The sequence below is a fragment of the Giraffa tippelskirchi genome, chromosome 6, assembly GCF_054371585.1.
Source record: "Giraffa tippelskirchi isolate mGirTip1 chromosome 6, T2T-mGirTip1v1.2.pri, whole genome shotgun sequence".
In the NCBI taxonomy this organism is placed as follows: Eukaryota; Metazoa; Chordata; class Mammalia; order Artiodactyla; family Giraffidae; genus Giraffa; species Giraffa tippelskirchi.
The window spans coordinates 10,846,256-10,868,540 of record NC_137280.1 but is presented as its reverse complement, the minus strand read 5'-3'; the positions used below and the strand labels follow the sequence as shown (position 1 = coordinate 10,868,540).

At 35.9% G+C, this 22,285-nt stretch overlaps 2 protein-coding genes and 1 pseudogene across 6 annotated transcripts in view; 2 read left to right on the top strand and 1 right to left on the bottom strand.

The window, feature by feature from the left end:
- Positions 1-22,285, top strand: part of RAD54B (RAD54 homolog B) — a 120,356-nt gene that overhangs the window by 38,580 nt on the left and 59,491 nt on the right. The window lies entirely within an intron of this gene.
- Positions 6,693-8,032, bottom strand: LOC145509044 (regulator of nonsense transcripts 3B pseudogene; annotated as a pseudogene).
- Positions 11,586-19,582, top strand: FSBP (fibrinogen silencer binding protein). Its single transcript, XM_081496977.1, has 2 exons — positions 11,586-12,187; positions 16,072-19,582. The coding sequence occupies exons 1-2, from the start codon at positions 11,814-11,816 to the stop codon at positions 16,595-16,597; spliced, it is 900 nt and encodes a 299-aa protein (XP_081353103.1). The 5' UTR covers positions 11,586-11,813; the 3' UTR covers positions 16,598-19,582.

The following is a 22,285-nucleotide window of genomic DNA, read 5'->3' as shown; positions in this document are numbered from 1 at the left end:
CTCTGAATGTTCATCTTTTATCATATGCTTTTATAATAAATTCATAAAAGTAAGTAAGCTGTTTCCCTGAGTTCTGTGAACTGCTCTAGCAAACTAATCGAACCTGAGGAGGGGTCGTGGGAACCCCTGGTTTATAGCTGGTTGGTCAGAAGCACAGCTGAAAACCTGGCCTGTGATTGGCATCTGAAGTGGGGTGGGAGCAGTCTTGTGGGACTGAGCCCCTGACCTGTGATATGTGATGCTGTCTCTGGGTAGATTGTGTCAGAATTGAGCTGAATTGTAGAACATCCAGAGGGTGTTGTAGGGGGTGTGAAAGTAAAGGAGAAGCTTAGGAGAGCACCGAGTTTTCTTAGATTTCCTTCAGTTCTGTAAGGGTTTTCAGGATCCCTGTTAACCTGGGTTTTGAATGTCTTTTTTTTTTTTTTCTTTTTGGCCATGCCCCGTGGCTTATGGGGTCTTAGTTCCCTGACCAGCGATTGAACCCTGGGCCTGAGGCAGTGAAAGCTAACCACTGAACCGCCAGGGAATTCCCAGTTTGGATTGTCGTGAGTGCTTAGCATTTCAGGGTGTCATCCCCAAAGCACAGTGGTGAAATATGAGATGTAAATGTTATAACTGAGAATGATTCTCAGGGCTTGGATTCACCCTGGCTTTTAACCCCATGTGGAAGATTTTTTTAAAAGTCTCGTCTTCCTCACGACCTGTGGTGTGAAATATGCCTTCTCGGATTCTCTGGACACCGTGTGCCTCCTGGACTGACTGTCCCCTTGTCCTGCCTCTGGAGGCTGGCCTGCTGCTTCACCTGAGCCAGCACCTCACAGTGGCCACTACCTCGTGGGCCGATGAACCACACCCTGCGAGGGACTGACTCCTCCTGCCGCTTCCGATCTTGGATGAAACACTGTGCCGCAGAGCTTGGGGGTGGCCCTCGTGCCCCTGTGGAGGCTGGATGACACAGTCTGCAAGAGCGGTAGAGATTATTCCTAGTGGTGTGAGCTTGGTCTTTGAGGAATGGAGGCAGGAGGGAGCCTGCCAGATAAAGTCCTCTTTTTCCTCCGTGGACTGCTCTGTTTCTTTTTATAGTGTATCAGGAGGTGTTCAAGGAGAGAACCAAGTGGATGCATTTGCCAAGTGACCTACTCTGTCTTTTTAAAAATAGTATTTATTGTCCACATGGCATGCAGGATCTTAGTTCCCTGACCAGGGATCGAGCCCATGCCCCTTGCAATGGAAGTGCAGAGTCTTAACCACTGGGCCTCCAGGGAAGTCCCCAAGCTAGGACTTTACATGGTTCCTTGCCTCAGTTTACTTTTTTTCACTCTTGATGCCCTGTGTATGCAATACCCAAGGAAAGCCTCAGCTTTCCAGTCATTGTTTCAGGCCCTGTTTGCCAGAGAACATGGGCTAAGACAAAGATTAATAAGATAGAAAATCTATACCTTTTTAAAGAAAAAAATCTCCTAAAATATGGAAATAATCTCAGTAGTGATGTACTCTTTTATCTAACAAGTAGTTCATGGAAAAAAAATCACTACAACCCCCCATTCTGGGAGGGACTGACTCCTCCTGCCACATCTGATGTTGGATAAAACACCACACCATAGAGCTTGGGGGTAGCACTCTGTGCCCCTTGGAGGCTGGATGGCACAGTCTGAAAGTGCAATAGGGGTTATTCCTAGTGGGATGAGTTGTTCCTTATTTATTAAATTTAATATATGTAATTATCTAAATTCTACTTTAGAAATATAGCTTTGTCCAAACTTCCCACATTTTTAATAGCTAAAGAGTTAAAATATATTAGCAGCTGTATTTATTTTTAAGGATAATTTTTTGAACGTATAATTTTGAAACATAAAGAAACGTTGATAGTTTTACATTGACTACCCATACACCAACCACCTAGGTTCCACAATTAAAATTTTATTGTATTTGCTTTATTGCATATCTGTTCATCCATCAGTCTGTCTTACTTTTAAAAAATCAATTTTAAAGTTGTAGACATCAGTACATTTTCTTCAAAATACATCATGCATTCATTGAGATTAATGTACCTAAATACATTCTCCTCATGCAACTATCTAAAATACTGTAAGTAGAGCTTTGTGTGCTGCTAAGACACTTCAGTCGTGTCTGACTCTTTGCGACCCCATGGATTGTAGCCCGCCAGGCTCCTCTTTCCATGGGATTATCCAGGCAAGAATACTGGACTGGGTTGCCATGCCCTCCTTCAGAGGATCTTCCCAACCCAGGGATCGAACCCTCATCTCTTACATCTCCTGCATTGGCAGTTGGGTTCTTTACCACCAGCATCAGCTAGGCTCTTATAAATTTTACCTGTAAGAAATTGGAATTATTGATGTGAGTGGTGTATTTCAAATAAATGTCATACAGTATACATATATCTACCTACAACTTGATTTTTTTTCATTCACCAGTGTCAAAGATAAACAAAGTTAGATATTAGTTAAAAACAATTAAAACAGATTTTATTCAATAACTACTGACAGTGGGGTCAAGAACTGAGCTTCATTCTGATTTGTGCAGAGGTGACTGGGCTTTTGAAGGGAGGATGAGGGAGGCAGAGTGCTCAAGTAGAGTCAGGGAAGTGAAAAATGGCAAAAAGCAGGTTGGTGTAAATGAGATTAGGCAGCTGTGTCTGCTAGCTGGCAGTTATCAAAGTTAGGATCCCACCTTCTCACCAAGACTGGAAGGCCTTGGCTCTGTTCTTCCTGATAATTACATTTCAAAGGAATGACTTTCAGGTCCTTGAGAAGGACACTCCTGAGTTCTGGGAGATCCAAACCATGTCTGAGGGACAGAGGAAGGATTCACAATTGTCAGCCTTTTTAGTAAATGTGCTACCAAAGGGAGGTCAAGGGCCTGTGGTCGGGTGTTGGCCAGAACAAACAGTAAGTTCTTTTGACAGCCCTGAGCTTTTGCAGAATGGAACTCACAGGGCGGCTAGATTATCCCAGGGACAGGGCCTTTAGGCTGCTAGAGGCCATCCTAGGCCTGGTCACGTCTCAGGGCAGGGTTTTGGAGGAAGATACTCTGTGCTGAAAGTACTTTGCAGTTCTCACTGGTGTGCTTTGGAGATTTTTGTTTTCATTTTAGAATCCTTTTAATTGCTGCAGGGTTTGCATAGTATGAATATATCATGATTTATTTAGGGTTTTATTAAAAACAGTCCTACAGTGAACATCCTTGTACATGTGGTCTTATGAACTTAAGCAACTGTTTCTCAGTTGTCAGATCATAATGTGTTTAAACTACATTTTAATATGGTTTGCTAATTGCCTTCTGAAACGTCTCTGCCATTTAATACAGTTGAATGAAAGGTTCTAAGCTATTCCCCTCACTTTTGGTCTCCTCCCAGTAATAGTTGCTGTCATTAGTTTGGTGTCTGTCCTTCTTGACCAAAGCTATCCAATAGAACTAGAATATAAATCATATATAAAGATTTAAAAATTTTCTAGTGGCCATGTTAAAGATAGTATAAAGAAGCAGGTGAAGTTAATGTTGATAATACATTTTAATCGACTCAATATGTATATAACTTCAATGTGTAATTAATATAAAAGTTATTAACTATTATTATTCATACTGAGTCTTTGACAGCTGATATGTATTTAACATTTACAGCAGATCTCAATTTAGATGTTGAATTTTTATTTTGAATTCTTGGTTAGACTTCATATTTATGAAATAAATAAGTTCTAAACATAATGTAAAAGTTCACTAGCTGAGTTGAGTTTTTAAAAAATTCTGTTTATATTCACATCTACATCAACAAAACTATCTCATCTTTTTCAGAAGAATTGATTTGAGTTGGAAATAAAACATGTAACTTTCAAAAACATGTCTGTCCAACTTAAGCAGATTTACTAATTCTTGTGTCAATTCCATACTGTTAACACTGAATTCATAAGAACATTGTATAAATTTAAAAGCAGCTCTAAATTTCAAAATCAACAAAGTATTTTTCAAATTTTTCTTGTAGTTTTTTCATGTAATTTAAATAAAACTCTTAAGTATAATTCAAATTTTCTGTCAGTTTATGTTAGAGGGATATATAATGTTGGTTACTGATTTGTATTTTTATGAAAATTTTTATTTTAAGCATAGATTATTTTACCTATCTCACCAGGCCACAAATATACCTTTCTTTTCTTTGTAGTTTCAAATTTGACTCACTCATATACAGTATGATATTGATGAGAAAGTATAAATTACATTGCCATTTTTTTTTGTCCTTGATTTTTTAATGTTTAGCAAGTGTCCCTTTTGTTTTTTTAAAAAATCTTGGGTTGAGTTAAAAAATCTTGGGTTGGTTGGATTATTGGAGTTATTATCTCCTATAATCACAGGCAATAAAAATTATAAATTTATAGATAGTACAGTAATTTATAAAACTCTTCATAACCCAACCAACAAGCACTGGCAAAAAACCAGAAAAATCATTAAATAAATTGTGTTCTTTTTTTAACCAGTTCCAAGAACTTCTATTTCCATATGTATTCCAAGTGTTGTTTTTTTTAAATTAATTATTTACTATTTTATTACTTTTCACTTCACTGGGTCTTTGTTGTTGCACATGGGCTTTCCCCAGGTGTAGCACTTGGGCGTCTCGTCGTGGCGGTGGCTTCTATTGCAGAGCATGGGCTCCAGAGTGAGGGCTCAGTAGTGGTGTATGGGCATAGTTGCCCCCAGGCATGTGGAATCTTCCCAGACCAGGGATCAAACCCCTGTAGCCTACTTTGGCAGGAGGATTCTTAACCCCTGGACCACCAGGGAAGTCCTCCAGATGTTTAACAACATATTCATGACACTCATCATAGATTCTGCTCTAGAAAGTTGAGCAAAATATTTTCGTATGTATCTAGAACAGTAATAAATGAAATATTAATTTCTTATTTTAAAATTTCAATAAATCTGGGTTTTTAGACTTAACAGAGCAGCATCTGTTGTAGTAGAACTGTTTTTTTTTTCCATGTCTAGCTGAAATTCTTTGACAGATGTAAAAGATTAAAACATACCTGTGTTATGAGTTCTATATCTATTTGGTCATGAATTGGTAACATTTCTTTGTAACTTTGAGATAAAATGTGACTCATATGTTAATAGGGCAGCATCTCTTTTATCGTAGAACTCATTTAAATCTAAAGGAAACTGTTAGCAATTTAAAAAATATTGAATCAATTGATGTTCAATATGTTAGGTCTCATATTCTATAGGCAATTGTTGGTTGCTTAATTGAAGGTCTTTCATTTTTAAAATATCTTTTAAAATCTTTTCTCCATAATTTCTGATAAAATTTCCACAACTGAAATAATATATAATATATTTTTACCATCTCTTTGTCTAAAAATGGTTTTCTTTTCTTGTGAGTGCAAGAAACCATTTTATAGCTGACCAAAGTTGCAAGGTCAGACCTTGCTGCTGCTAAGTCGCTTCAGCCGTGTCCGACTCTGTGCGACCCCATAGACGGCAGCCCACCAGGCTTCGCCGTCCCTGGGATTCTCCAGGCAAGAACACTGGAGTGGGGTGCCATTTCCTTCTCCAATCAGACCTTGTTACATATTATTTAAAAATATTTCTGTATATTTAATTTTGATTTGAAGTGACTAAACTTCCTCAGTTCTTGTTTGTTGAGAGGAAACTGTGTGTCAGTTTATTATGTTTATGTTGACAATATCTCTTAGTATTGTTTAGTTTACTTTCTTTAAGCTTTTTTTTTTTTTGAGTGATGTTGATATTTATTGACATCAATGCAAAACAAGCTAAGTTGCTATTTAACAGGAACAAATATTGGTGCAGTTTCCTTCTTGGAGAGGGTAGGCACTCAGCTCATGAGACCTAAGGTCAAACAAAGACTGGATTGTCAAGCACCAACTAAGGGTTAAACTTTACAAATATAAAAATTGCTAAAGGCAAAAGGAGATGTTTTAAAAAAAATTTTTTTTACACTAATCTTACGTAAGCAAACAAAGAACTAAACTGAAAGTGAAAGTTGCTGAGTTGTGTCCAACTCTTTGCGACCCCATGGACTACACAGTCCATGGGATTCTCTAGGCCAGAATACTGGAGTGGATAGCTGTTCCTAAACTAATCCTAAAACTTTAGGACATAAGATATCAATATGACATGACTATTTAAATTTCTGCATAAGTGAAAATGTGTTATATCCTTCACTGTACTTGTATTACAATTACATGCTTCTTGCTCCTACACTACACAAAGTCAACAGTTATCACCAACAATGACTATAACTAGATCTGAACAAGACTTCACAGTGACTCTGCTCCATTGAAATTTAAGAAAATTCAATCCAAGATTAACAAAACCTTTTGATTTTAAAGCCAGTTCTCATATCTTCTTCTTGTGTCATACCTAAATAAGTCTTCTCATGACATTTCTTGCCTGAAAACTGCAATGTGTGTCCTCTCCCCCTCAGCTTTGTCTGACACTTTAAATTTGTAGGAACTGCATAAAAAATGAAAATTGTACTTCCAATCTGAACCTGAAATCGGGTTCCTGCTTTAACGCAAACCATACTCCTTTGCAGTGTACCCCACCAGCACAGCGACCCCCTTTCTCTCTCTATTCCTTTGCCCTGAAGGCACTTCTGGATTGCTTAATTTTTGCTCTTTGGCTGCCTAGACAGTCGGGACACCTGAGGCCATTTGGACCTATCACTCCTCGCTTCCTTCTTTTCTATGGCTAATACCACTTTCCTGCTTTTTTTCTACGGCTGGGTCTCCAGACTTGGTGCTGTCATCAGGGAGACAGAGTCGATTTCGGCTTCGAGCTCCTGGCTGGTAAAGCTGCATCGCCGGGCGATCCTTGTTTCTTATTCAATCTCTCTTAACCACTTCTTCTTTCTTTTCAGTTTTTTCTGAGCTGCCTACTGGCTCTGTACTTTCAGGCTTCTTTCCTTTATCCCGAAGTGCTTCTTTCTCCTCCTCCTTTTCTTCTTCCTTTCTCTTGAAAGCCTGCTCCTTCTCATAGCGCTCCTTCTGCCCGCAGCGCTCTTCTTCCTGCCGCTTCAGCCTCTCTCCCGCAGGATGTGCTCTTGGTCTCGTTCATAATCCCGCTCCCTCTCTCTGTATTCTCTGCCACTCTCATCTTCAGGTCTCTTAGGCTTTTCATCTTTAAATTCACCCTCAGAACGCTTGGACAATGTACAACTTTGCCCACTGGCTCTTTCATCACTCAGATTCTCTCTGTCCAATTTCTTGAGCTTTTCTCTTTTGTCCAATTCTTTTTCATCTCCTTTTTCTGGCTTCTTGAGCAGATTTTTCTGATTCACAGCTTGTAACAGACGCCTGTGTACCTTAATCTTTGGTTCATCCTTTAATTTGTCCCTTTCTGGAACTCTGTCTATCTTCTTTAGGTTTTCTGTATCTTTCCGTTTTCGTTTCTCTTCTTTTTTCCACTTCCTCCTCTCTTCTTCTCTTTGTCTTTTTCTTTCTATTTCTCGCTGCCTCCTTTCTTCTCTCATCCGCTGCTTGTTTTTCAGGAAACTCAAAAGTGGAGTTGTCTTTTTAGCTATTAGTTCTCTACTTTTCGCTTCTATTTCCTCTAGCAGTGTCTCTGGAGTAGATGTCATTTTCTCATTATCTGCAGCATAGCTCTCCAAAAATTTTCTATATTCTGATCATCATCGATAGTCCCAACTTTAGTATCTTTTTTCTTAGTCTTCTTTTTTGCAGCTTTTTGAAAAGGTGCAAATTCTACGATGGCGGGATATTCCTGACCTTTATTGTCAAGGAATACATAACCATCAAAACGATCCCTGAACAAAATAATGTCCTCTTGGTTTTTAAAGTTGATGTATGCTCTTGCATACATATGAGGATACAAACTAGTATCGTTAGAAAAAAACTCAAAATAATCATGCTCAGGCATAGGCTGAAGATGTTCCTGAAGCTGCTGCTTGGTCAACGTGGGCGGTCATCTCCGAATTACCACCTGGGAGAGTCAAGAGGGTTACTCGCTTCTCCTTAGGCCTATGCTCCTTCTCCTCCTTCATGGCCACAGCTTCGCTCCTCACTGCGGTAGCTTGGCCTAAACACCGCTCTACTTTCTTTAAGCTTTTAAAATGCGTTGGACAACTAATTCCTGTTGTTCTGCTTAGTAAATTGCATTTGGTATTCAATGTGAAATATGCAATATGCTTTAGTTCCGTCTGTCTTTTTTTCTGTATTATTTCAGTAAGAGTACTAGCTTCTGCACCTGCATTTGATTCTGCATCAGTAGTACACTTTTGTACATTAAAAATTTGCTCATTATTTAGCTAGAAAAATAATTATAATTAAGACAGAATAAGTGATTCAGATTAATAATCAATTACAGTTTACACAGGATGTCACTGTAATTTGCGCTGTTTGCATAAAATATTCAAACAGATCAATTAAATGTTTTATCAGTGCATAGAAAAAATTCATTCAAGCAGAATTTCCAATTTAAGATTGACTACACTGGTGATGTGATTATGTGTAGTGTCAAGAAAAATTGTACTGATAAGTTAAACAGGCAAGAAGACTTTAACTCAAGACTATTCCAACAGGGGAGAGAGACTGAACTCAGCTGCTACTACAACAGGGATTTGTAGCCAATGGGCAGGGTAAGGTAGTCAGGTAAAAAATTACTGAGAAAAACTTGGTTAGGTATTAAGGGTGGTAGTCAATAATTTGGTTAGGTAACAAGGGTAGGGGGATTGTCTATAAACTGGTTTAGTAGGATTCTTGCTAGTTGAGAAGAAGGCTTAGAGGAGCCTGATTACAGTTTGGTCAAGAAGGGAGTTCTTGTCCGTAATACTAGAAATAATAGAATCATTTGTGACAAAAGGGTTAAGTAAAAATGTAAGCCTATCCAAACAATGAAATTGTGTTTAATGGAATAATATGCTGCTTCAGTTAAAAAATTGTGTTTTTATCAGTTAAAAACCAGGGCTTCTCTTGTAGTTCAGCTGGTAAAGAATCTGCCTGCAATTGCAGGAGGTGCCAGTTGGATTCCTGAGGCAGGAAGATCCCCTGGAGAAGGGATAGGCTACCCACTCCAGTATTCTTGGGCTTCCCTGGTGGCTCAGACAGTGAAGAATCTGCCTGTAATGCTGGAGACCTCGGTTCGATCTGTGAGTTGGGAAGATCCCCTGGTGGAGGGCATGGTAACCCACTCCAGTATTCTTGGCTGGAGAATCCCCATGGACAGAGGAGCCTGGCGGGCTACAGTCCCTGGAGTCCCAAAGAGTTGGACACGACTGAGCGACTAAGCACAGCACGGTACAATTAAAATTCAATAACATAAAAAAATTCAGTCTCTTCATCCCATTAACCACATTTAAAATGCTCAATAGATGGACTTCCCTGGTGGTCCAGTGGTTAAGACTGCGCTTCCACTGCAGCAGTTGTGGCTTTGGTCCTTAGCTGGGGAACTTGGCCATGTGCTGCAGGGCCAAAAAAAAAAAAAAATTGCTCAATAGCTGTGGCTCATGGCTCCTGTAATTAGGTGGTGGAGTTCTAGACCTTTTTGGAGTGTCATTACCTGTGTATTGACCTGCATTCTGTACCTAAATATATATTTTTTGTACCCACAGAAATATTTAGGTTTGGGTGTTTTTAATAAGCATAATGAAATTATATTGTATGTATTTTTGTTTTACTTGCTTTTTTTACTTACCATTTATTTTGGAGCTTGTTTTGTGTCAATACATAGAAATCTGCTTCTTGCATTTTAATGCTGCCCGGGGTTGACCATAGTATGGATATACTTTAGTGACTTTAACTTGTTCCCAACTGATTGCTCTTAGATTGCTCCCAGTACTATGCATCTACTATGAAGGCCTTGTGTGTTTGAGTATTTTTCCAGGTAGATTCTGAGAAGTAAAATTACTGCAATTTTATAAGTTTTTGCACATGTAAAGTATGAGTAGATACTCTCAGATTGCCACCACAAAAGCCATTTTACACTCCCGTGACCATTTGCTGAATAGTACTCTTTGTCCTGCACCCTCATCCACTCCTGTCATTTTCAGTCATTAAGAATTTTGCAATCTTATGAATGAAAATCATTTTTGGTATACATTTCCTTGATAGTGAGATTGAATGATTTTTCATATTTCCGTTAGCACTTCATTTCTTAACACAATACTTATATTTAAAGACAGTATATATCCTGTGTTCTTGCTTTCCTTCAAGTAACTGATCAGGTGGTTGGAGTAGGTCAGTTTTCAATTTGCTTCTCTATGGACAAGAATCATTTACATGACTATTTTCTGCAGTCTTACTCAGCAATAAAACTGCTCAAAGACAGTGAAAGGCTAGGGACCACTAAAGAATCAGATTACCCTCTAGAGTATGCCAGAAAACACCTAGCATCCTATAGTGCACCCAGCAATCTTTCACTGTTTTTCCTGACAAATATGTATTTAAAGCTTCTAACACATTGTTTGGCTCTGAGTGAGAACTTAATAAATTTAATTTAATTCTCTTTCATTGAAAGAATGAAAAACAAAGTAATTGAAAATTTGCGGCATTTCTGTAGAGCTGCAGTTCTTTGGATAGAGTCTGTATCTCGATTTCTAGATTTGGGCTTCCCTGACAGTTTACTATTTACCTTTGTTTTCCTTGGGCCTTTCTCAGTGCTTGGGAACGTTTTTATAGGTGTTCAGTAATTTTTTGATTGAATGTAACTGTGTTGAAGTATGTTCTAATTCATTCTCCTGTCTAGAAAAACATGTGTATCAGGAGAAAATAGGCTTGTTTGTTTACTTTGTTATTTATCATGTTTTCAGACAGAGATTAGGAAATATATCCTAAATAAACAAATAGATGGCCTTGCAACTGACTAGACTGACTGTTGCCTTTCATAGTCCAAATTGTGTGAATATAGCTAAATAGAAATCCTCCTCAGTACTAAGAGCCAATGTAATTTTGTTGTGTGCAGTCTCAAGGCGTTATTATGCTGTTCTCTCTGTGAATGGTGTTTCCTACACGTGGTAAAGCAGGCTAGCATATTCAACGTACGTTACAGCTGGAATAATCCATTGCTTTAAAAATAATTTTTATCTGCATTTTAGATATAGTGTTCAAAAATTTTTTCATAAGTAACTGGGGGAAAAAAAATAGACGGTGGCTACTGTAGACTGTAAAATGAAGGAGAAGCTTAGCTTTACTGTGGAGTCTGAGCCGGGTGTAACCTAACTAGCTAGAGGATATGCAATTCCTGATTGACAGCAGGACCAGCATTAGGCAGATTTTGTAAGAGAGAGCAGCAGCTCAGAAACCGTGATAAGGGCTCTGTTAGGAATCACTGCACTCACCACTCATATCTTTAGCTTTTTCATTTTTCTGCCTACTGGATTTGTAAACAAATAGCACAAAACAGTTCCTCTTTTGTTTTTATTAAAGTGATACTGCAACGCAGTTTCGGTCTATCAGCTATGCAAACGTGTCGAAATTTGATATTCTCACTAAATTAGCCAGTTTTTAGCTGTGTTCCATGCTTATCTCTAGACCTTTGTGTATTAAATCCTATCTCGAGCTGTTCTCTTTATAAGCAAGTGTGTTTTGCTGTGCCTTCCTGTCTTCTTCAGTGAGAAGCTTTATGTAGGTCAGGCTTGGCTTAAGCAGATTTCCTGAACCTGCGTCAGCTTAAGCTGGAGGAATTTTAATAAACCCTCCCCTGTAGGCGTGGGCCTAAATGAGGCTAGCCTAGTTAAGCCTGATCTTTTTCTGTTTGTGAAAAGAGCTGAGCAGAGCTGAAAGCTGCATGGTGGTTTCAGAAACTGCCTACTTAATTTGAAAAGAACAATGGTAGGAAAAGCTAGATCTTCCAATTTTACCTTATCTGAAAAGCTTGATTTGTTAAAGCTTGTGAAGCCATATGTTAAAATTCTGGAAGAACACACTAACAAACATTCAGTGATAGTGGAAAAGAATAGATGTTGGGATATCATAGCAGTTAACTATAATGCAACTGGAGTAGACCGCCCTCCTCGAACAGCGCAGGGCCTACGCACTCTTTACAAAAGGCTCAAAGAATATGCCAAACAGGAGCTATTGCAGCAAAAAGAGACCCAGTCAGATTTTAAAAGCAATATTTCTGAGCCAACCAAGAAAGTTATGGAGATGATTCCCCAGATTTCCAGTTTTTGCCTGGTAAGAGACAGAAACCACATACAAAGGTAAGCTTTATTTTATTTTGTTGTGGAAAATTATGGCGCCTCCTATCTATTGGGCTCTGGCATAGTTGTGATAGAGATATGCATAGTAAACATCCCCACTACGGGAGCAGTGAATAGTGTCTTTGTTTTGCATTCTTAAACAAGAAAAGTGAGGCTATAAGGAATTTTTCTGCTGCATTTGATTTAAGCCACTCACTATTGATTGTCTTCCCTTCCCCCTTCCCTCCTTCTGTAGTTTCTAAAAAGTAAAGGTTAGGGAGGAATAAATGGGATGTAATTTGTGACATTACCTCATAAACTTTTTAAGCTTTAATATTAATTTGTTTAATTAGCTTCTGAGGGATAACTTTTTCTTATTTCACTTAAGATTACATTTCATTGGATTTTCAATTTTTATAAAGTTAGCAGTTTCAGGAGAAATGAGACCCTCGCTTTATTATGAATTTTCACTGTCTACACTTACTGAATATTAATTGAGCTAAAAACCTAAAATGAACAATTAAGTAAACTTGTTAGTAGCACCATTGTATATGTATATGTTAAGACAGTTTAAATTATTTTTCTAATTTATACTCAAAAGAGACAAGGACACACAGGAAAGGGTGTTAATGCCTAATTAGGGATTCAGATTACATAATGAAAGTTTTTGTTGCTTTTATATGTTAGTGGTCTAGTTTCACTTTAAGCTCTCCCATAGTGTTCTTCAAGCGTATCAAAATATGAATTTTAATGTGTCAATAAGAGCAACTGGATTAGAAACAGGTTTTTGGTTGCATTTTGTGCTCTATGTAACCGCTTGCCTGGGAATCTTAAAAAACTATAATCTTACTGCTAATTCAGATTTTAACCCTTGGCAAAAGATAAAAAATGGCAGCTTCATGCTTTTTCTGAATCATTTGGAATAATTTAAGCAAACCGTAAACTCCTTGCTAGTTGAGGAACCTTTCAAACAAAACTTTACAAAGTACTTTCCTGTTGGTGAAAAAGTCTATATAAGCAAAATGATTAATTACCTGTGAAATTCCTTTGAAGTTAGGGAAGAAATGGGAAAAACCTTCTTAGTCAAACATATTTGTTATTTTGATAATTTACTAGGATAGTATTTTTGACCCAACTTCTTACAATATACTTATTTCTAGTTGATAACATAGTGAAAGATAGTACTAGTGGGAATCCAAGACATGGATACACACTACATTAATTCATGGGGTCACTGCTTAAACTGTTCACTGTGATGACAAATGATTAAATCCTAGTATGGTGAATGTGCCAAAAAAACCCCTTCACAGTGAGACTGCTTTGTACTCATTCAATTTTTTTACCTCTTTGAACCATAAAGAACATTGACTTTGCATTATAGGTATTAAACTACCTTTTGGCTGTAGGCTTTTATAATTTGAAAACTACACATGGAAACCTTAGTTTTATTAAGTTGTGTATTTTAAAAATACAGTCATGTACAAGAGAAATAATATATAAGATACAAGTATCTGTTTACGTGTGTATGGTGTATGTACACGTACATACATACAATATATATACCTACACAATCAATCTTTTGGGACATCAACATTTCTCTGATAAAATGAGTTAATTGATTTACACATTTCTATACCTACTGGATTTACACATTTCTGTGCCTACTGTTGAAACAGTTTTTCAGTTTTTAAAGGTAAGAGTATCAGAAATATGCCACTTAAAACACTCATGTTCGCATGTCTGCACTGCCCACCTTCTCTATACTAGCATTTTCATTTAATTTATTTATGTATTTAATATACTTATTTGACATCATCCTGACTCTTAATTACCTCAGAAGTTTATAATTACAGTATCTTAATTATGCTTCTATATAAATATGCCTGTTAATATCATCAAACTCTCCATACTTAATAAGGAAAATGTTACTACATATTTTATTTAATGTATTTAAGGATATGCAACTATTTCATAAGGCTGTTTCTGCAACTCACATTGATTTATGTCTTTATTTTTGCCTCTCTTTAATATCAGATTATATTTTGTGTTTTTATAACCAATTTGATCCTCAGAATTCATATTCATAAATTTTAAAAGTCCTTCTCTGATGATTTTTTGTGACTTTCTCTAAGTCATTTTTAGACTTTGTTATGCCTTATTTGTGATGTTTTAAACTAAAATAGCATGGAATATTCCAGATATAAGGCATATTTTTAATTTACATGGGAGTATATTATTTATGTTTAATTGTGAGTCTTATAGTCCATTATACATACTAATTTGAAAAGTAATTATGTGAGTTTTTAAAATTTCATTTGTAGCTGTTGTTTTAACTTTTTCCCACTCTAGGATTTAGAGATGTTAGTAAAAGAAAATCTTACTAATATGAATTACATTTGTATTCCTTCTTTTGCTTTCAAAAATAATAAACTCACAAAGGCAAGATTATAATTTATATAATCTATTATACAAATAGATTTTTCACAACATATTAAATATCTTATTTCATTTGTACCTCTTAGACAAATATCTGATATTTCTGGCAATTTAATGCTATTAATGACATATGGAGAGTTTAGATTCTTTTCCTTATGTTCTATTTGAACTTGTTCCAGCATTTTAATCAACCATGTGGAATGCATTCTTACCTGTATTACTTATTTATGGTTTATAAAATGTTCTTTCAATAATATTAAGTGTAGCATTTCCATTAGTGTTCCAATAATCTCTTTCACCTCTGTAACTTTTATTTTTAAGTTAGGCAGAGACATATATTAAAAAAAGAAAACCCAAGGAACATGTATTCTTAGTTCACAACTTAATGTTATACATGAAATTATTTAAAAACCAGCAGAATTTTAAGGAACATTGTGTTTTGTCATAACAAACATTAGTATATCAAAATTTAAATTATGCTAAAACTGTAGTTGCCTCTAATAGGAAGGCATATTTTATGGAAATTTCATGTAAATTTAATAAACTATTACTATATAGAGACCATTAAAAATTGCATTAAAAACCATTTCATTTACTCAGTCTTTCAACATATGATGAGTATGTACTAGGTTCCAAGTACAGTATGATACTGGGTACTGATGATTCAGTGGTAGATGTAAACCCTTGCTCTTGTACACTTCACCTGGCCACTGGTTAAAAGACTTAAAGAGCACCTGAGTCATGCGGTTCTGGATAGGTAAGGGGGAAACACCACTGTATTTGAGATTGGAAAGTGAGGAGAACTCCCTGCTAGTGGAGCATACCCCAAATCATACACAATCTTGATTTTTTCTGTGTGACAAATACAGGAATCAGTACCTCTCAGAGACTGCCTTCCGCTGTCCACTGGCCTTCCACTGTCCCCCTTCCAAAGTCATGGACCGCAGTGATTTTTAGATTAATCAGTTCAGAAGAGCAGAAATAGGAGGTCTAGGACTACCAAGTGGGGATAGTAAGGCTCAGAATGAATTAAATGACACTTTACAGCATTTAAGAACCTCAGGCTTACAGGGACAATTGATATCTCTTTGAGAGTGTTAAAAATGCCATTTCTTTTTTATTTACCTCTATAGCCTTGTTTAGTATTTGTAATTTCCTGTTCTTTTAAGAGCCCAACTTTAAAGTTAAAGATAGGGGAGAGCCATATATATATATATATATATACACACACACACACACACACACACACACACACACATATATATACATAAAATAATTAAATATATATATAAAATAATTAAAATCCCTACCTTAGTCACTTTATTACTCCAAGGATTAAAAAATATTTTTTGTTTCTTAATTTGCTTTTTATCTTGATAATTTAATGTATATTAAATATGAAATTATGTTTTGAAATGCTCTTGTCTTCATTCGATTTACACTTTATAATGGTTTTTTGTGTGCTGTAGTGCAAACTCGGATGAGGAAGCACAGGCTGGTACCAGTTCACTACAGGTAATGTTGGACCGCCATCCAGTTGCTATTACAGTGGAGGTGAAGCAAGAAGAAGACGTTAAGCCCCCTCCTCCACTGGTTTTAAATTCTCAACAGAGTGATACTTTAGAGCAAAGAGAAGAACAGGAATTAGTGCGTGTAATGGAAAGATCTTTGTCACCATCACTTTCCTCTGTTGATATGAGAATGACATCGTCTCCATCTTCTATCCCAAGGAGAGATGATTTTTTTCGGCATGAGAGTGGAGAAAATTTTAGGTCACAATTAGGATATGATCCTCAGATTCTACAAATGCTGAAAGAGGAGCATCAGATAATTTTAGAAAATCAAAAAAGTTTTGGATTATATGTTCAGGAGAAGAGGGATGGATTGAAAAGAAGGCAGCAGCTAGAGGAAGAGCTGCTAAGAGCAAAAATTGAAGTTGAGAAGCTGAAAGCAATTCGACTACGGCATGATCTACCTGAATATAATAGTCTCTGAGATTTTTTTTCAATCTTGCAATTTGATTATTTTAATTTTGGCCTGATTAGTTTCATTTGGAAATATCCTGAAGCAGAATACATAATCTTTAAACATATTGTTAATCTCTATTATGAAAAAGGCTTTTTTGACATGATTTTCTGATTATTTAATTTTCCTTTGAGATATAGTAAAACACTGATGGCATGCTTATAAATTTTTTGTCTTCCTGGGCCTTACAAGAGATGTTTTATTTTGATTATTAACATATATAAATGCAAATGTAAATACATAAATATTCTTTCAAAGTTCTGAATCTTCAACATTTTTAATTAACACTTTGAAAGCTGTCTATAGTTCAAGCTGTTTGTTAATAAGTTAGTCTAATTTAGAAACAACACAAGCTTAATAGAAGCTTGTCTATATGACACTGATTTTATGCTTTCATTCTTTGAAGGAATAAGTTCTAGAATTTTAGGGACTAAAATATTAGGGACTAGAATTTTAGGGTCCTAAATAGAAGGTATTTGGAGAACACTTTTCCCACCTCAATTTAAAGGTAATAAAACTGAGAGTGAGGGAAACCTCAGTGATTTACTCGGTTTAGCAAAGCTCTTTATGGCATAGCAAGGACCAGCACTCAGTTTTTGTTTCTCTGTAATTTTTCCCCCTGCTGTTCCATAGAAGTAAAAATCCGCTAAAATATCCTACATGATAAAAAATTAGAAACATTTATTTCATTAAAATTGCCTTTAAAAACTGGTGGTTTGTGAAATCAGGGAGATTGTGTCAATTACTCCCATCCTTCTTTTTTTTTTTGTCCTGCAAAATAAGATATACTGTTTGAGCTGTTGGAGAAGGCAATGGCACCCCATTCCAGTACTCTTGCCTGGAAAATCCCATGGACGGAGGAGCCTGGTAGGCTGCAGTCCATGGGGTCGCGAAGAGTCGGACACAACTGAGCGACTTCACTTTCACTTTTCCCTTTCATGCACTGGAGAAGGAAATGGCAACCCACTTCAGTATTCTTGCCTGGAGAATCCCAGGGACAGGGGAGCCTGGTGGGCTGCCGTCTATGGGGTCGCACAGAGTCGGACACTACTGAAGCGACTTAGCAGCAGCGGTAGTAGTTTGAGCTGTTATATATTGGGGTGACCAAAAAAGTTTGTTTGGTTAGTGAATACGTTGTCCAGTAAATGTGTCTTTTATTTTTACTTAAAACTGAACTAACTTTTTGGCCAACCCAATATGTTGACTATGAGATTTAATATGTTGATTCATTCCGAATGTCTTAGTCTGAAAAAGATTTCTTGAATGGTAGAAATCACAGTAAACTTTAATGAACAAAATTAAAATTTTACTTACAAGAAAAATAGCAAAACATTATATGTGTATAATTTATGGTATCTGTAGTCTTATGTTTCTGTAAATATTACTATTTTAATATTTGTGGAAATAAATAAAACCTTGATTCTTAAAGCACACATACACATTTTGTTAAATCTTTAATATGTGTACTACTTAAGGATTTCTATTTTTGCTAGGGGTTTGTTGAGGAAGGAAGGCTATTTTAAGCCAAACTTGAGAATTGGGTAGGTTGGATTTCAGCAGTTTTTGGGGAAAAGGCTGTTTATGTCAGAGTGAGCAGCATGAATAAAGGCATAGATGAAGAGAAAAAGTGGGTCAGAGTGTATAGGCCCAAATACAGTGCTAAACCAGCTGATTTTTAAGTGATTTTAAGTGAACACAGAGCCAGTTAGGGCTGTGATAGTCTGGACGAGGACATATACCTGGACTCATTGGGGTAGCTACCTTTAGCTCTAGCAGAATGTTTACATGCAGAAATAAGCAAGAAATCTGCATTTTTATGAGAAATTTTTATTTTAAAAACATTTACAAATAATTAAAAATGTTTAAAATAATAAATACATGAAACATGCAAATGGGCCTCATTAAGCCATTGGGCTTCTGGCTCATGGCCTTTGGAATAGACCAGTGGTTCACCAAGAGTGCATCTTGACCAGCAGCATCAGTATCACTTAAGAACTTGAGAGAAATGTAAATCCATTCCTTTTGGATCAGTGACTCAAAGGGTAGAGTCCAGCAGTTTGTTTTAATAAGCTCTCTAGAGATTTCTGATGCAAACTATAAAGCCATTCAAAGAACCACTGAAACAGAGTATTTTGAAGTCTAACATGGTGCATAAATCATTAGCATTTCAAAAATTTTTGTTTAAGAGTGGGTGAAGGTAAACTGAGGGATATCATTTTGGAAGTTGGAAACTGGTGCTAGATTATGGATTACATTAAAAGCTGTTTTAAGGAATCAAATGTGAACGTATAATGGGAAACCTTGGAAGGATTTGACTAGGGGCATATGCCTTGAGCTCTGTCTTAATGTCATAATAGCAGCATTTCAAAGTGGGCATTGTAGTGAGGAGATGAAATCGAAAATTTAGGATATGGCTATAGGAATAGAAAGAAAGTAAATAAAATAGACTCTTATGGTACTATTTGAGCCTGTTGACTGCTTAATTTCATTGGCATTTTATATCTGCTGTTAGAGTTAAATATTATAAAAATGTCTTGAATGTATAATGTGATACATCCTTTTGACAATTTCATCTTTAATCTGCTCTCTGACTTTTCTTTCAGTCTAAAGACTTTTATAATTCTTATTTGAGATAATGTCTTTACAGTATAATTCTCATAAATCTTTACAGTAGTAAGCTTTAACTTTTTGAAATTATTGAAAGCAAGTTACCGCACAAAATGTAATTCATATTATAATCTTAGCATGGTACTAGTCAGAATTGTTAATGAATGTTCAATTTGAGTGCTAACTTTGTACAGCTAAATCAGAGTTTTCCAAGTTGTTCTATGGAATAGTCATTCTATGAAATGTCTTTATTAGCAAAGTAACGTTCAAAAAAAGTGCAATATACATTTTTTTTGGTGATTAGATTCTAAAATAAATGTGGAAGATAAAAACATAGACTATACAAAATTGTCATTGAACATTTTTTTTGCTGCCGAGAAAACAGTCTGCTTCAGTAAGATTTTTCACCAGTGGTGTTCAAGATTGTTGTTTCATTGCTGATATCATGTGACAAATGTGTTAGCGTTTAGGGCCGAATAGAATAGAAAGCCTTAGTTTTACATATTTTTAAACACCAGCATTCCACTCATTGCAGTGGAGTTCACTGCAGCAGTTTTTCTGAGTCACTGTTGTTTAACTTTAATCTGCAAAAATTAAAGTAAATGTGATTCTGCTTCATTTTTATTACTCCACCTCCTCACCCCTGCAACTATAGTTAGCATAGGATAGTTTTTTGAGAAATTCTGTGTGAAAAAGACTTGTTTAACTACTGAACTAGTTTTGGAGGCTGTTTATTATTATCTTGCAGAGTATCTTAGGGAAATTCTGAGCTAAAGCTTTTTTCTTTTCCTTTCTATATTGAGAATTTTTTGAGTTTTTGACTACTTACCAACTTACATTAACAGTTTTTGCTGAGGACAAGTTTCACTAAGGGGCATATGTAAGGGCAAATTCTATTAGTGCAAACGGAATAGAACCGAAGCCCCCTGACATCTTACATACTACAGAGAACTGTTTGGGGCCATGAGCTTTACTTATGAAATGTAATGCTGGGAAAACATAGGAAAGAGTGATTTTATTTTTTAAATGTAGACTTGGTTCTGTATAAATACATTAAATTTGAAAAATATACTAAGTCATAAGACTATTTCATCCAACATATTAGTAATGTAGATAGTGCATATGTTATTCTTGTCACCTTGTCTTTTCTTACTCATGTGAACTTAAATGGGTATGTTGTTTTCTTTTCTTTTTATTACGACTTATGACTTTATTAAACTAGGTATGATTTATAATAGCACCCTGAAAAAGTTTATGAAGTTCTTTCATTTCTAACAAATGCCAGATTTCTTAAAATACTCAAATATATTTCTGTTTTGTGTAATGAGACATCAGCTTGGTGTAATTTAATTTTGAAAGATTCATTCTGCCTTGTTGCATCATTACTTACATGAACATGTTTAAAATATGAATTATTTTTCATGTGCCTTCTTTTAGAATATGTCAAGTTTTAACTGAGTGTGGTAAATTGTAGTTAAAATATATTATAGATGATAGTTGTTAAATGGTTTGTTAATACATGTTCTTTTAAATACATGGTAATACACTGTGTTGATTTGGGTACTCTTTTTGTGTGCCATAAGTCAAAGAATTCAGTATTACACAGGTGAAATTTTTTGATGAGACATAATTGAAATAATGACATTTCTTTAGGTGATTGTGCCAATGGTTGGTGGTGGTTTAGTTGCTAAGTCATGTCCGACTCCTGTGACTCCATGGAGAGAGGAGCCTGGCAGGCTACAGTCCACGGGATTCTCCAGGCAAGAACACTGGAGTGGGTTGTCATTTCCTTCTCCAGGGGATCTTCCCAACCCAGGGGTGAACCTGGGTCTCCTGAATTGTTGGTACATTCTTTACCAACTGAGCTACAAGGGAAGCTCTTGTGCCAGTATAGATGCCAAATGTACCATGTCTAAATTTCATAATATATTTATTTTTTTCAACTGTTAAGATTCACAGATTCTCAAAATCAACTGAACATTTGATGGTGACTTTGATTGTAAATAGTAAAAGTAATTAGATGAAATATAGTTGTAATACTTAACGAATAGAAAAGAGCAAATTCTTAAAATATGCAACCTAATTAAACATTAATAGTCATGCCAGATTTCTGTATATGATTTTGAGAAATTGGCTCCATATTTTTTATATATCTTCTATAAGATGTTTTCACTAAAAATAGCAGCTATGATGTGAATTTATATTATTTATCTTTAGTTTTCAGTTCCTTTGTAAATAATGGAAAACAAAGTTAATAAATAAATAAAAGTATCACCCAAGTTAGCCCACACTTAACTAACATGGATATATCATTAGACTTACACTTATCACATAGTTATCCATCTGTATCCATCCATGAATTCTTTTTTTTTTTTCTTTTAAGGAAAACTTATTTTAAAACAAGTTGCAGAATTAAAATACTTTACCCATAAACACTTCAGCATGAGTATTATGAACTGGGGTTTAATATTTATTTGTGTGTGTATGAGTTTTTTAAGTAAGATTTGCAAACAGTGAAATCTTAAATACACCATTTGATGAGTTTTGACAAATTACTACACCTGTGTAGCTTAAACCCACTTCAAGATTTAAAAAGTTACCACCCTATCACTTTTCCACCAAGATCAAGTGTAAAAAGTTATCACCCTAGAGTGCGCTCTCCTGCCCCTTCCTAACTGATCCCCTGGCACCTCAGGCAACTGTTGTTCTAATTTTTAAAAAAACGTAGATAAATTTTGCTTCTTTTAGAACCTAATATGGATGAGGTCAAACAGCATGGACTCTTTGTTTCTGTTTTCTTTCATCCATCTTAGTGTTTTTAACATTCATCCATCCTCTCATCAGTAGTTCATTGCTTTTTTTGTTGCTGAGTAGTATTATTCCATTTTGTAAATACACCATAGTTTGTTTATCCTTTATCTTTTAAAAAAAATTCTTTTTATTTATCTAATGTATTTATTTGGCTGTACCGGGTCTTAGTTAAGGCATATGGGACCTTAGTTCCCTGACCAGGGATCGAACCCAGCCCCCTGCATTGGGAGCATGGAGTCT